Raw genomic sequence first — 15,380 nt, 5'->3', positions numbered from 1 at the left:
AAACAGACAGAAAAGAAAACATGGAATACCTAAAAGCACTGTTTTTAGCAGTACAATTCCATAGATGTTGAGGTAAGAACTAAAGTGATTTTGGTTATTATCAAGAACACATGGAAAATGGATAGATATCAGCCCTGAAATTAAACTCTTATGAGCTATATTTGTTGTTATCATTATATTTGTCCAAACAATTGTACCAGGCATTAAAATAAAAAAAATTGAAGAAAACAAGAGGTGGTCTAATCATTTTTTTAAGCATAACGTAGAATGTATCATACATAATGGCCAAACACATACAGTGACCATTCCTTTCATATTTTAAGTACATTTTGTTCATAATCCTTGCATAGTTTGAAATGGATAGATATCAGTCCTGAAATTAAACTCTTATGAGCTGTTTTTGTTGTGATCATTATATTTCTCCAAACAAATGTACCTTTAGTTGTACCACGCATTTAAATGTACAAGAATTGAAGAAAACAAGGGGAGGTCTAATAATTTTTTTCCACGACTGTAGATGGTGGTTTAGCATTATTCCCTGAAAAGCATGTGTATTGCTCTAAAACTTTAATAGACCTTTCAGCTTGAAGGTGTCTTTCCAGATGTGTGAGATGTCCATTCTATAGACCCTTCTGCAGGCTTTTGAACTGACATATTAATAAGTAAAATGGTTGTGGTTCACACACATGGTTTAAATGCAGTGCTGATTGAGGGCCTGGACATCCAGTTCCATTTTTCGGTGTTCCTCCTTGGGCACAGAGATTTCTTCAGATTCTCTGAATGTTTTGATTGATTATGCACTGCAGATAATAAGATGTTCAAAGTATTTGCAATTTTACACTGAAGAACATCTATACTTCTGACAGACTCTTGACGAGGTAGAGTCAAAGACGTGTTGACGATTAACTGAGTTAGTGGCAAAATGTTCCTCAAGCTGTATTTTTTATACTCCCAATTACTTTTCCAGCCTTTTGTTGTCCCTGTCCTGACTTTTTGGAGAAGGTTTGCGACCATCAATTCAAATTTACTCTATTTTTCTGAGTTTAAACATTTGATATGTTTTGTGTGTTCTACTGTGTATGTAAACTGGCATTTTAGGCCCAATCCCACTTCACCCCTTGGCCTTTTCCCTAGCCCTATCCCTCCATTTTGTGTGTTTGCGTGAAGGGGTAGGGATGTCTCGATTCTCGATGAGTCAAAGGGGGAGGGCTGTCTTGCCTTTGAAACAGAGATTTTTCAGGTCCACACTACAAACAGAGGAGTATGAGGAATTTTCCACAATTCTGTTCCAATCATAGAAAAGATGGAGGCAATCACAGCAAAAAAGTGCAGCAGTGTGACAAAAGAAACACACAAATGTAAGTCAGCTAAAATTTACTTAGGCGGTCAAATGAGTGGCCATTTTTGTCAAAAAAAAAAAAAAGTTGTCAGAAATGCATAGAACTGTGTTGAAATAATGCTAATACATTTGTGCAAAGACTACTGATATTATTTGACTGTGGAACCTATATTTTCAGAAATATTGGATTTTGATGGTATAATAGGGTTAGGGTTAATATGGTATAATAACCCTAACACCTGGGTGGGGCATTGAAATTAATAAATTCAGTATAGAACAGAATATAGCATAGAATATAAATAATAACACAGTATAGAAGAATAAGTTAGAATAGAATTCTTAAAATAGCATTAGATAGAGCATAATAACTGGTGGACGGACGTGACATTACCCATGATGATCTGGTCAGTACCAGTACTTTATTAGTAATAAACTTATATACTTACTATTGCTAATTCTCCTCTTATTCATAAATGTTAGTATTGTGGATCTAAAACAATAACAGCTGACAAAAACACAAAATGTGGCAGTGGACGGATGTGACATGGTTGTTACAGATCCCATCATACTGATGCTCGGCAGCCATGTCACCGTTTCCACTAATGATCCCTGTGCAAAAACTAGGATCAGGATTATTTATTGTATAGTTTATCATAGGGCTGCTCGATTATAGAAAAAAAAAAATCATGATTATTTTAGCAATAATTGAAATCACAATTATTAAAAACGATTATTTGTTAACCTTAAAGTTGTTTATTTTTTTCTTGCAAAACAATGTAAAATATACTCTTTAAACATTAATAAAGCTTTTAACCACTAAAACAAAGTATGTTCACTTTTGTACGAAACAAAAAAATCTTTGAATGCAAATAAGTGTACTGTAAATTCAAGTATGTTTCCTTTTGTAAACAAATAGTGCACTGGAATTAAACTGCTATAGACTTGCCATAGAACTGTAGCAATAAAAAAAAAAACTCACGTAAAGTGCAAATTAAAATTTAAGTATGTTCAATGTAGTATGAAACATAGTAAATTCAGTGTGCGTTTCAGTTCAGGCCTTCTGTATACATCAGCCATCTAGAATACGTACGTTAGGGTTATACAGGTTAGGGTTAGGTTAATACGGGAGTTGCAGCGTAAAGAGATTCGGAGAGACTGAAGATTGCATTGCGGACGAAGTTGTAGACGGAGTTGTTTTTGTGTGTTTTAGTTTTTCATAAGTTTATGATAAAGGTGGCGGTGGTTAAACTTTAGACGGTTACAAAGGTTTGTTGTGTTAGCGGTCGGTGCGGACACAACTACGAAACACTTTTTGCATGTGATGTTTTTGCTCTTCGTCTTCTTCATCAAACCCAAAGTGATTCCATACACTGAATTTGACTTGCCTTTTTTGTTTACCAAGCACTTCTGCTGTGATTCTCCTGCCGTTTTTCCAGACCGCTAGGTACAACTTTCCTCTTGGGGTGGACCTGCCGGCTAGCTGGCAGCAGTAGCTTAGAGGGGGGCGGGGCAGAGCAGCTCATGGAGCTTGCGTGCGCGTGAATTAAAACAACTCAAAATTAATAATCGTTTTTTCTCGATTACATAATTTTTGTAATCGTTGCGTGTAATAATCGAAATCATAATTGAATTTTGATTAATTGCACAGCCCTAGTTTATCATCATACTAAAGAGTAAATAACAATATAGAATTGTTATTTCTTTATAAAAATGCTTATTATTAGAAAACTGTTGATTTCAAAAGTGACGTGTGACATTCTTAATGTATGTATTGGCGTAACATAAGCAGGATGGATCAGCACCATACTCCATATTGAACCTGTAAAAATCAAACATGTGATATGTAGAACATAATCTTGTAAGAAAAATTGGGAATCTAAAAGAATAGAATATTTGTTTTTCAGGTAAATTCAGTTAAAATATAACTTGGCCATTTGTGACATGAAAATATAGCATTAATTGTGATGAAACTGGACTTTTTTGAGCTGAAAACATTGTTCATATGACCATCAACATGTTGCAACAGAACTGAAATCCTGTCAATTTGTATAACTTGCATTTACCAACACAAAGTTCCTTTGGGGATTCACTTATTTTGATTTCTTATGCACAAAGACAGAAATAAGACCTCTAAGGAAATTTTAGCCGAAATATTTTCTTCGTAAATAACTTAGTCATTTGATCGTCCGTGTAATGCCGTTTCAGTGTATTACAGACTGCTTATTTGTGACAAATGTAGCGAAAAATGCGCTAGTCGTGGATGTGTGTCTATTCATGTAGGCTGTTCACATTAGCCCAAAGCCCATGCAATAGAGATGGTTACAGCTGCTGACGGCATGGTAAATTCTTTCGCAAACAAAGTTGTAGCATCTATTTATAGCGGCATCGACAACTGCTGATGACGTAACAGGTCTCAAAGGGTTGTCCCATTTTATAGGGGAATATTTCAACCCCTACTTCTTGCAACTAAGTTTCAAGGGGTAGTGCCACGTGCAAGGGCCAAGGGGTAGGGGTGAAAATGAGGATTGGGCCTTTGAGTTTTAGTGATCAAGTAGTCCATTCAATGCCTACATTTCTATACTGACAGTCAATAGAAACTTTGAGGTAGAAATGTATGCATATTTCTACTTGTAGGAGGGTTGTAATTATTCTTTGTGGATTTATTGATGACTTAGTGCTCGGGTAGTTGAGATAATGATGAGTTGTCATGTTGTCACGGTTCATTGCACATGGGTTGGTCTCTTTGCAAAAGTGGACCAAATACACATTGAGCAATACTCAGTGGGTATCTGCACAATTTGAGGATTGGTTTTGAAGGCCTATATAAAGGCCTAAAAAAGGCCACCATTGTTTGTCCAGTGAACGGCATCATGCCACGTCTATCACGTGAACAACGTCTCCGGGCGCTGGGTATGGTGGAGGCCGGTTTGAGCTGCAGTGATATAGCCAGGTGTATGTACAGGGTGGGGAAGCAAAATTTACAATATTTTGAGGCAGGGATTGAAAGACAGTGTATGACCAGTTAGTTTATTGAAAGTCATGAGAATTTATTTGCCACAAGAAAACTGACATAATAGAAAATGTTTTTATTCTATGTGTCCTCCTTCTTTCTCAATAACTGCCTTCACACGCTTCCGTCAAAACAATTGACGTAGTGCCTGCTGAGAAAAAACAACTAAATGTTCATTGTAAATTTTGCTTCCCCACCCTGTATGGGCTGTTCCCAACCCACAATCAGAAACCTGGGTGAACGCAACAACACCACAGGCTCTGCTGACGATAGACTGCATCCAGGGTGAGAGAGAGTGACAACTTCTGACCAGGACCGCTACTGTTGTGACTTTGTGTTTGACAGGTGCCATTTTCTTTTGTTAAGTTTTTGGTTTTGAAATTATTCTTGAAACTTTAGATTTTTGTTTCTGTATGCCAATATCCTAAACAAATGATTCATATGAAAAATTCCAGTTTAAGGTTTCAAAAAAAAATTACATGGTGGGGGAAGCAAAATTTACAATGAACATTTAGTTGTTTTTTCTCAGCAGGCACTATGTCAATTGTTTTGAAACCAAACATATATTGATGTCATAATCATACCTAACACTATTATCCATACCTTTTCAGAAACTTTTGCCCATATGAGTAATCAGGAAAGCAAACGTCAAAGAGTGTGTGATTTGCTGAATGCACTCGTCACACCAAAGGAGATTTCAAAAATACTTGGAGTGTCCATAAAGACTGTTTATAATGGAAAGAAGAGAATGACTATGAGCAAAACTATTACGAGAAAGTCTGGAAGTGGAGGAAGCAACAAAAAATGTCCCAAAGCTTTTATTAAAGCTCTCAAATCCAAAATCCTAAAGGATCCAATCAAATCCATGAGAAAAATGGCAATTGAACTTGAGGTAGACAACAAGACTGTTAGAAATGCAGTAAAATATGATTTGAAGTTAAAATCTTACACAAGAACACCAAAACACTTGTTGACAACAGCAACAAATCCAACTTTAGCAATTTTTGGGGATCATGTTTATGGCCGCCTTCTAGCCCAGATCTAAACCCTCTGGATTCTGCTATTTGGGGCGTTTTAGAACATGCTACCAATAGAACATCACACAGCAATGTCGACTTTCTTAAAGATACTATTAAAGAAGAATGGGAGAAGTTGTCACCCGAATATTTGAGGAACACTTGCGCAAGTTTCAGGAAGCGTGTGAAGGCAGTTATTGAGAAAGAAGGAGGACACATAGAATAAAAACATTTTCTATTATGTCAATTTTCTTGTGGCAAATAAATTCTCATGACTTTCAATAAACTAATTGGTCATACACTGTCTTTCAATCCCTGCCTCAAAATATTGTAAATTTTGCTTCCCCACCCTGTATGTCGAAAAATATGGTCTCAAAGTTTTCATTGACTGTGAGTGTATGTGTCATCACTGCATTTTCCTAGAATGCCGGCTGTTAAGCGCAGAGCAAACCAAATAAAAAAAAACCCGACCTTCTCTAGGCCGTCCTCCTTCAGACTGATGACATCAAGGTCAAAGTCTGTCCTGAGGCCATTGGTCCGGTTGAAAGTGATTCTCCCCGTCAGGCCATCCCAGTGGGCCTAAAAAGAGAAAGAGAGAGACACAGGAAAAGACACATTAAGGACATGAAAGGAATGGTTTCTAGCATTGGCATCCTGTCTACATCCCCACTTTTAAATCTGTTTTTGATGTCAGTGTTTGAGGCAAACCAGTCAAAGCATGAGCTCCCGCTTTCTCGCAGTTTTTGTTTGTACTGCCTTCAGTGGCATCAAGGTGCCTTCACAGACTCTGAGGCTGCATTTGTAACAGTGGGAAGGCAATTACCCAATCTTTACAGATATTTAGGGGTGTGATGGGATACAATGTAGCATGAAAGTGGCTCAGAGCAGGAGGGATTTTTTTTTTCTCCAGAACAGCAAATCATCACGGTGCTGCTCCAACTGGAAGCCGGGACTTTAGGGCCTATCTTTAGTTAAACGAGTGGGAGTCACAGATCTGGAAGTTACTCACTCTCTACGCTCGACTGTGTTAGAAGAATTTGTCATACTTCTGATTCAGTGCCTGAATAGCTGCCCATTGATACTAGTGCTGTTCACTGATACAGGGATATGATGGTGCGTTATCTCATAATCCAGAGGGGATGATTTTCAATTACTAGAGATAACCCCATCTACCACGGATAACCCTGGACCCCGGGGGACGACATCTAAAGAATCTGGTCAGCCGCCATCATGTTACGAGTTAAAATAAGAATCTAAAGTTTTATATTAAATTATACACACAGAGATGGAGTGCAGAGAACATTATATACATCCGTGTTTCACAGAAGATAAAGCTTTTAATTTTCAAAACCTCCATGACCCAAACTGATTTGCCCTTTTTATTTGATTTCCAAACTTTTTTTTTTTTTTTTACATCTAAAATGTGGGATTCTTTCATCTAACTGTCAAATAACATGGGTGGTTCCATTTTACAAGGTGTGGAAATACAGTATAATTAATCGTTGCTCCCTTTTACTCATTTATGGGTGTTTTATCAACAGTTATAGTATTTGTTGTCTGTCAGGTTTGGTGAAAATGTGAGAATGTGAAAATGCACAGGTCTCTCCTCTTGGTCCAAATCAAAATAATATCTGAAACTCAAGCAGTGGCTGAAAGAAAACCAATCTTGGGATCATTTTAAACTTTTTACCTTTTAATGTAACATACTTTTATTGTTCTATTTGTATGTTTTATTTGAGATTGTTTTTGTTAAATATGGATACAGATTCGTATTTTAGCCTTAATTTGGCATATTGACATGCTGTTGTTTCAGTACAGAGGTTCATCAAAGTACACTGTCATTACCAAATATACTAAAAAATCAAAACAAAACAAAAATAATTTTTCCTGCCTGAACACCTGTGATTAGATTATGTCTGTGTTGCAGGATGGATTTTCTACAGCCTGAAAACAGAATCCACAGATCTGAGTCCTTGCAGACTGCTTGAGTATCATTATAATTACAGATAATTATAGGATTCTTATTCAGTCACATAAGAAAAAGCATTGAAGCTTTATCATCCAATTATGTGTTACAAAATATTACAACCACCTTTTTTTTTTTTTTTTTTACTACAGAACACTGTTCTATACTGTACTTCTTTACTATATTAAATGGGTCCGATCAAGTGATTTCAGATTTTTTTTTTTTTTTTTTTTTAAGTCAAAATCTTGTATTAAGTCAAAAATAAGTGAAATGAAAATTCATGAAAATTAGGTCTATACCATAAACTCATATTATAAAACAGGGGTGTCAAACTCATTTTAATTCAGGGGCCAAATTCAGTTAAATTTGATCTGAAGTGGGCCGAACCAGTAAAATAATAACATAATAATATATAATAATGTCAACTCCAAACTTTTCTCTATGTTTAAGAGCAAAAAAAATTTAATTTACATAATGAAAGGGTTTACATCTACAAACTATCCTTTCAAAAGATGTGAATAACATGAACAAACTGAAAAAATAAGTGTAATTTTAACAATATTCTGCCTCAGTTTATCATTTACATAAGTACATTAAAACTTACAAATACACAAAACATTTAGAAACAGGCAGAATATTGTTAAAATTGTACTTACTTCTCTTAAGATATTTCAGGTTATTCATATTTGTTCGGGTTATTCAAATTTTTTGCAAAATTATACTTCATTTTAGTGTAAATACATGAAAATATTTACATTTACAAGAGAAAAAATTGGAGTTGTCATTATTTCTATGTTATTACGATAGCATGTTACTGGCCCTGCCCACTTTAGATTGAATCGGTCTGAATGTGGAACCTGAAATGAAAGGATTGTTAATTTCTTAGTGTAATTTTTGCATTTCACAAATTCATCCCAAGGGCTGGACTGGACCCTTTGGTGGGCCGGATTTGCTGTTCTATATTTTGAGCTTGAATAGTCAAACCAGGCCTGGGAACAGAAGACACACTGTCAATCGGAAATACAATATCAGAGCTAAGGGGGGGAAAAAATGCTTATAAGCACTAAAACTGAAATGCAACTCTAGAAGTAAAGCCCATAAATGTACCATATTTCCTCAAATAAACTAGGGTGTGCAGAAGTAAACAGGCCTTTATTTATATCTGCGCCAGCTTGTTATTCCTAATTCCCTCCCTTTGACAAGTATGCCTCACTTTAATCAGATCCAATTCACCCAGTTACTGTTACAGTTCAACAATGTTAACACTAACTCAAAACTTCCTGTATCTGTTTCAAATTGTATAATTCACTTGTGTTTCAATGGCTGAGGCTTTCATTGTAAAACACTTGCAGACAAACCATATGTAGCAACAGCCGGACAGGATGAAAGGATGACAAAGCATTTGTATATTACTACAAACTACAGCTTGGCTGACACATTAACACACATACTCCCACAGTGACTGAAATCAGACAGTAGCACTTTAGATGAATAATCCAGAGCGACAAAGGATGCATCATTTAATGCTGAATATTAATAAAGTAGTATAATCTTGTATTGTGCTTAACTGGCTTACACAAACACTGATCAACCATAACATTCTGACCACTAACAGGAGAAATGGTTATAATATTGATTATTTTATTAGAATGGCACCTTTCATTGGGTTGGAAACATCAGGCAGTAAGGTTCAAGGTTACTTTATAGATAGGGTAGATTTGTTTTGCAGACAGAGTGAATTGCATTTGGCTTTTTTTTTGTTTTTGGTAGTGGTTTATTGTTCTTATTTATCTATTCTATTTATTTATTTATTTATATAGTTGTTTTTAATTGTATGGCTTTTTAATCTATTCTTGTATTTTATTTTTTTATTCAGGTTTTATTTATTCTTCTGTGTAGCACTGTTTTTCTTTTTTGTACAGTTTCTATGTCTTTAAATCTATTCTGTATTTTATACTTCTATTTTGGTTTTAATTATTCTTCTGTACAGCACTTTGGTCCACTGCAGTTATTTTAAAGTGCTTTACAAATAAAGTTGGATTGGAGATTACCACAAAACATACATTGAACCTGTTAGGCAGGTATTTAAGACAAAAAGTGCTCAGTGTTCCACCATTCATCAGTATAGCAGCATGGATAAGTAAAAAAATTAAAATAAATAAATAAGACAAAATAAATAAAAACAAGATGCAATAAAACACAATAAAAACCTCAAGAAGATAAAAACAGTCTCTGGGATAAAAAAACAGGATGAGATCATAAAATTTAAAAATTAGAAGTCACAATAAATAAATAGAGCAAAGAAATAGGATAAATAACTAAATAAATAAAGTGTAATTGTGTAAGTGAACATTTAGTCCTTGAAGATAGAATCTGGAAAATGAGCAACATAAGGAATTGAGTGAGTTTGCCATGGGTCATATTGTAATGGTGATGACTGAGTAAGAGTATCCCCACAACTGCAGGTCTTGTTGGGTGGTCCTGGTGTGCAAAAATGGACTAAGGAAGGACATCCCAGTATCAGGACCACTGAGCATCTGTGGAGGTACTGGATAAAAAAATCCCATCCATGGAGGTCAACCTCCACTTCCAGGACTTCAGGGATCTGCTGCTAATGTCTTGGTCCTGACACCACAGCACACCTTCAGAGGTGGTGGAGTCCAGGTCTTAAGTCAGAGGTGTTTTTAGTGGAAGAAGGGGAACCTACACCATATTAGACAGGTGGTAAGAATGTTCTGCTCCAATAGAAGCTCGAATGGTTGAGATCTGGTGGTTGTCCATTAGACTTTGGTAGGTCCTAACCACTTTACACCACCAGTCAAAAGTTTGGACTGACTTTCTCATTTAAATGACATGAGATGGACCGCAGATGACCATAAGTGCTCAGCATCACTGGAAACTCCTTCAGACTTTTGGAAAACATTTCAGGTGACTACCTCAAGAGGCTCATCGAGAGAATGCCAAGAAAGTGCAAAGCAGTAATAAAAGCAAAACGTGTCTACTTTGAAGAATCTAAAATAAAACATGAGTTATGTCACACTTTTTAAAATGACATAATTACCTCCGCCAAGGAGGTTATGTTTTTGTCAGCGTTGGTTTGTCTGTTTGTGTGGAAGGTAATTCAAAAAGTTATGGATGGATTTGGATAAAATTTTCAGGAAATGTTGATACTGGCACAAGGAACAAATGATTAAATTTTGGTGGTGATCGGGGTGGGGGGGGGGGGGGGGGCACTGATCTGCCTTGGTGGAGGTCTACGCCGTCTTTTCTAGAAAAGCACTCATAGAGTGTAGACCTCCCCAAGACAGATCAGTGCCCCACCCCCACCCCCGATCACCACCAAATTTTAGTCATTTGTTCCTTGTGCCAGTATCAACATTTCCTGAAATTTCATCCAAATCTGGGGCACTGATCTGCCTTGGCGGAGGTCTGCGCTCTCCGAGTGCTTCTAGTTCTATATGTGCTCATTCATAGTTTTGATGCCTTCAGTGAGAATCTACAATGTAAATAGTCATGAAAATAAAGACAAACCAGGTAAGTCCAAACTTTTGACTGGTAGTGTACATTGGGAATGAGAAACAACATCTGGAGATGTTCTGACTCAGTGATTTGACCATCACAGTTTCTCCCTGGTCAAAGTTGCTCAGATCCCTACACTTTGCCATTTTGCTGCTTCTAACACAGGGGTGTCAAACTCATTTTCTTTCAGGGGTCACATTCAACCCAATTTGATTACAAGTGGGCCAGACCAGTAAGTTGATATCTGTGAAAAAAGTAAAATTATATTATGATCAGGTTTACATCTACAAAGTTTCCTTAAAAATCTGAATAACATGAACAACTTGAATTGCCTTAAGAAAAACAAGTGCAATTTTAACAATATTCTGCCTCGGTTTATCAGTTTGTCATTTACACATGTGCATTATAATCACACGAAACATTTAGTAACAGGCAGAATATTGGTAAAACTGCATTTACTTTTCTTAAGACATTTACGTTTGTTCATATTTGTTCAGGTTATTCACATTTTTTGTAAAAGTCTAGTTTGGTATTGTAAACATTTTCATGTAATTTAACTTTTTTATGCCAAAAAAATTAAGAGAAATTTTGGGGTTGTCATTATTTATAGGTTATTATTTAGAATTTTACTGGTTCTGACCCACTTGAATTCTAATTGGACTGTATGTGTCTGTATGTGGAACCTGAATTAAAATGATTTTGACACCATTGTAATTTTTGCATTTCACAAATTCATCCCGTGGGCCGGATTGGACCCTTTGGCGGGCCGGATTTGGTCCCCGGGCCGCATGTTGGACACCTGTGTTCTAACATATCAGTTTTGTGGGCTAAATGTTCACTTGCTACCTAATACATCCTATCCACTGACAGGTCCCAATGGAATGAAATTATTAAAATTAATACCACTTTCCCTTTCAGTGGTCACAACAGTTGATCGGTGTATAATATAAGTATCAGCTAAACCCTCCTGGACACTGCTACTGTTCATTTGAAGGAATATAGTAAATTATGATGCAGAACCCATTGTAAAACCCTTGTGCAAGGAAATGCAGAGTACTGGCAGGTTTTAAGGCACCCTTAAGACTAAACATCATGAAACTGTGTGACAGCTGATCAGATTTCAAGGTATCTCTCAAGATTTCAAATACAAAGATCTGCAAAAAAAAATGCAAGATGAGCTTATGCTTGTTTGACGATCTGTGGCTTTGTTGCTGACCACCAGACTCTTGTTTACACCTACTGAATGGAGATGACTCTGCCTGTGCTGCATTCAAACTGCATGGTTGTGGGAACTGTTTCACATGGGTAAGCCAACACGTTTGGTTTCCACATCAATATTACATGTGTAGGCCAAGTTTGGGCATGTAACAGCGAGTACAGTGATTGATCCTTCTGTCATAATTCGAGGTGATAACTGCAGCCTCTTGGAGCTGCTATTGGTTTTTCTACATAAATCAAAAATGTTTGCTAAATATTCTGAACTGATCAAGTCACATCTATTGGAATTATTACTACAGTATTCTGGAGAAAAAAAAACGAAACCTTTTTGTGTGTTGTTGTTGACATCGATTGAAAGAGGCCCCTAGACTACACTTATTGATGTTTCAAATAGAATCAACTCTCCCTGGGCAGAATGCATGACATAAACAAAAGATGCTCCAACATTGCTGTGAAGAGCAAATATCTGGGTTTTACAGATACAGTAGCCTATTTGTTTTTAATCATTTTCAACATCAACATTTTTCTTTTTTTTTTTTTTTTTCCTGCAGGTTTTGGACACAGAAAGTACTTTGTGACAAACACAGTGTGACATTGATTTCAGAAGGTTGACTTCAGTCCAACAGGTTCCACACTGAGTCTCTGTGGTCACTTTTTGTTGTTCTTCTGCCCCAGAAAATTACCCACCGCCAGCTGTTCAATACACACATCCGGCTTCAACTGCTGAAAACCTGAACACAGACAGGTTTGGCTTTATCTTCGTACTGAAAATACACAAACCCAGCTGTATATCTGACGTCCAGAAGAGGGGTTGAGTTACGACTGTACACTGAAAATAACCGATTAATATTAGTATTGTTCTGTGTATTTGAAAAGGTGATGGACATTTTGGGGTAGTAAAAATATAACTGCTAAAAAAAATGCACATTAATTAGATGTAGATCCATAAACAACAAAAACATGTCTTGCTATATTCTATAAATCTTATGATTCTGTTTCTGCTAAAATAGCATTATTTCCATAACCCAGGTGAGATTCCTTTGACGTCTCTGGTTCAGGAGTGGCTTGATACTGAATGCAATTATCTAGGAATCATCTGTGCATGATGGCTCTGGATGCATTAACTCTAACCTCAGCCCACTCTTGTGAAGCCCGTGAAGTTATTAAGTCAGCTTTTCTTGACAATCCTCTCAAAGCTGTAATCATCCCTGTTATTTGTACACTTTTTGCCTTTCCATGAACATCAGCTTTCCGTTCGAATCCTGCTCTGTCCTAGTCAGTCCGTTGTGTCCTTGGGCAAGACACTTCACACCCTCCCTGCCTCCAGTGCCACCCACACTGGTGTATAAATGTTTGGTGGTGGTCGGAGGGGCTGTAGGTGCAAATTGGCAGCCGCGCTTCTGTCAGTCTGCCCCAGGGCAGCTGTGGCTACAAATGTAGTTTACCACCAGAGTGTGACTGTGAGAGCGAATGAATAATGGATCAATAATGTAAAGCGCTTTGGGTGTCTAGAAAAGCGCTATATAAATCCAATCCATTATTATTATTATTATTATTATTATTATTATTATTATCTCCTCTGTCTACTATTCCCACTGAAAAGAAATAAGTGGAGAAATCAGGTCAATTAGAAAATCCGGTCAGTGTGACGTATTAATGCCTGAGCTCTGGGGGTAAACATGACAAATTCATGGGGCCCAGTATTTTGGGGGGCCCAGTAGAGTTAGAAGTTGTGAAAATGTCATGTAAGATCCGCTGTATAAGAGAGGTGTAGAGGTTGGGAGGCGAACGTTGAAAGCATATTGAGTGTTGTTTTCGTTTTGACGGCATCATAAGTGACGTTTATGGACCACACCCCCACGTACATACACCCCCCTCCTCGTTCTGACAATTTCTGTAGGGTCCACAACAATTATGCTAGTAGCAGCACCCTTGCCTGAGCCCATTACTATTCATGACGTCCGGGTGAGACCACACCCATAGAATTTGTCAAATTCAGTGACAGTTTTCATATACAGCAAGCTGGGGCACCGTAAAGGGGGGGGGGGGGGGTAAAAATGACAAATTCCCAGCATTCCTGTGGGGGCCCATAGAGCAGTGGAGCGGGCCCAGTGGATACAGGTTAGAAGTTGTGAAAATTCCATGTAAGGTCCGACGTACAAGAGAGGCATAGAAGCCAGGAGTCGGACGTTCAAAGAATGTAACGTTTCACTTTCGGTTTCCACCAGTTGCTCTATTTGTTGCACAGGGTAAAGGATGCTGAAAAGCCAGGCTCTCATTGGCTAGCTGTTAGCCAATCAGAGTCAAGCAGATTAGCATGATGGATATTCATGACAACTGGCGCAAATTGAGCTGAGTCCAGCAGGCTTTCTAGACCACATTAGAATGGCTTGAAACTTGGTAAGCAAGGCATTTTGTCCATGGTAGAACTTAAGACATGACCAGAAAAGTAATGAAATCCATGTGGCAGGGCACCTTTAAGTCCTTTTAGCAATGATCTTCTGTGGCTAACCATCTTTGTTGAGGATGTCAAAGTCAGTGTCTTCAGGGCAATTATCAAGACAGCAGTGTTCCCTTTATGTCAATATGTATGCAATCAGACTGAGAGAGTCAAGGTATTTAACGCTTTCATGCATGAATTATGAGAACCTTTATCAAATTTTTTTCCTGAGTGTTTTTATTCCTCTTTAGGCATGAAAAAAACAATGCGATTGAAAATTTTCTTCTGAAAAATAAAAAAAATAAAAAATAAAATGGAATAATTTAAAAAAAAAATTAAAAAATACATAAAAAAAATAATGAAAAAAAATTCTTATGAACCTTTTTCATGAAGTTGCAAAAATGTCCACTCAGCTGGACACCACATGTTTAATTTTTGACGCACGAAACATGTATTTACTGATAAATTGTGTGAAAACTATAGGGAGAGCTTGTGATTCTGGGGGTTTATGCCCAGGAGAGATCTACATAATGTTACCAATTCATGTCATAAAAGATATGTAGTGTCTTAAAACTTTAATAAAGATAGTGTAAAAAAGAAAAAACAATGAAAAGAACAACAAAATACATGAATATACAAGAGAACAGCTGTAGAATAGCTGCCCACTGGAGTGACCAGTATGCATGAAAGGGTTAAACCTTATGAATAGTGACTTCCTCAAACTGAAATTAAATAATGTCATATTTTAATATATACATGTAATGAATGTAGAATATATGCAATTTCCACTTTCTAAAATAACTGAGAGGCAAAATACAGTCAGTCAAAATAATGTAAACACACATCAGGAAAAGAAAAACATGCATAAATAT

The 15,380-nt window shown here is 36.8% G+C and overlaps 1 protein-coding gene across 1 annotated transcript in view; it reads right to left on the bottom strand.

The window, feature by feature from the left end:
- Positions 1-15,380, bottom strand: part of LOC115435523 (glutamate receptor ionotropic, kainate 2) — a 756,602-nt gene that overhangs the window by 407,778 nt on the left and 333,444 nt on the right. Inside the window, exon 8 of the mRNA XM_030157991.1 lies at positions 5,837-5,944. Within this exon, the coding sequence (XP_030013851.1) occupies positions 5,837-5,944 (108 nt within the window). The remainder of the gene's footprint in view (positions 1-5,836; positions 5,945-15,380) is intronic.

The sequence above is a fragment of the Sphaeramia orbicularis genome, chromosome 16, assembly GCF_902148855.1.
Source record: "Sphaeramia orbicularis chromosome 16, fSphaOr1.1, whole genome shotgun sequence".
Classification (NCBI taxonomy): domain Eukaryota; kingdom Metazoa; phylum Chordata; class Actinopteri; order Kurtiformes; family Apogonidae; genus Sphaeramia; species Sphaeramia orbicularis.
This window is presented reverse-complemented; position numbering and strand designations above follow the sequence as displayed.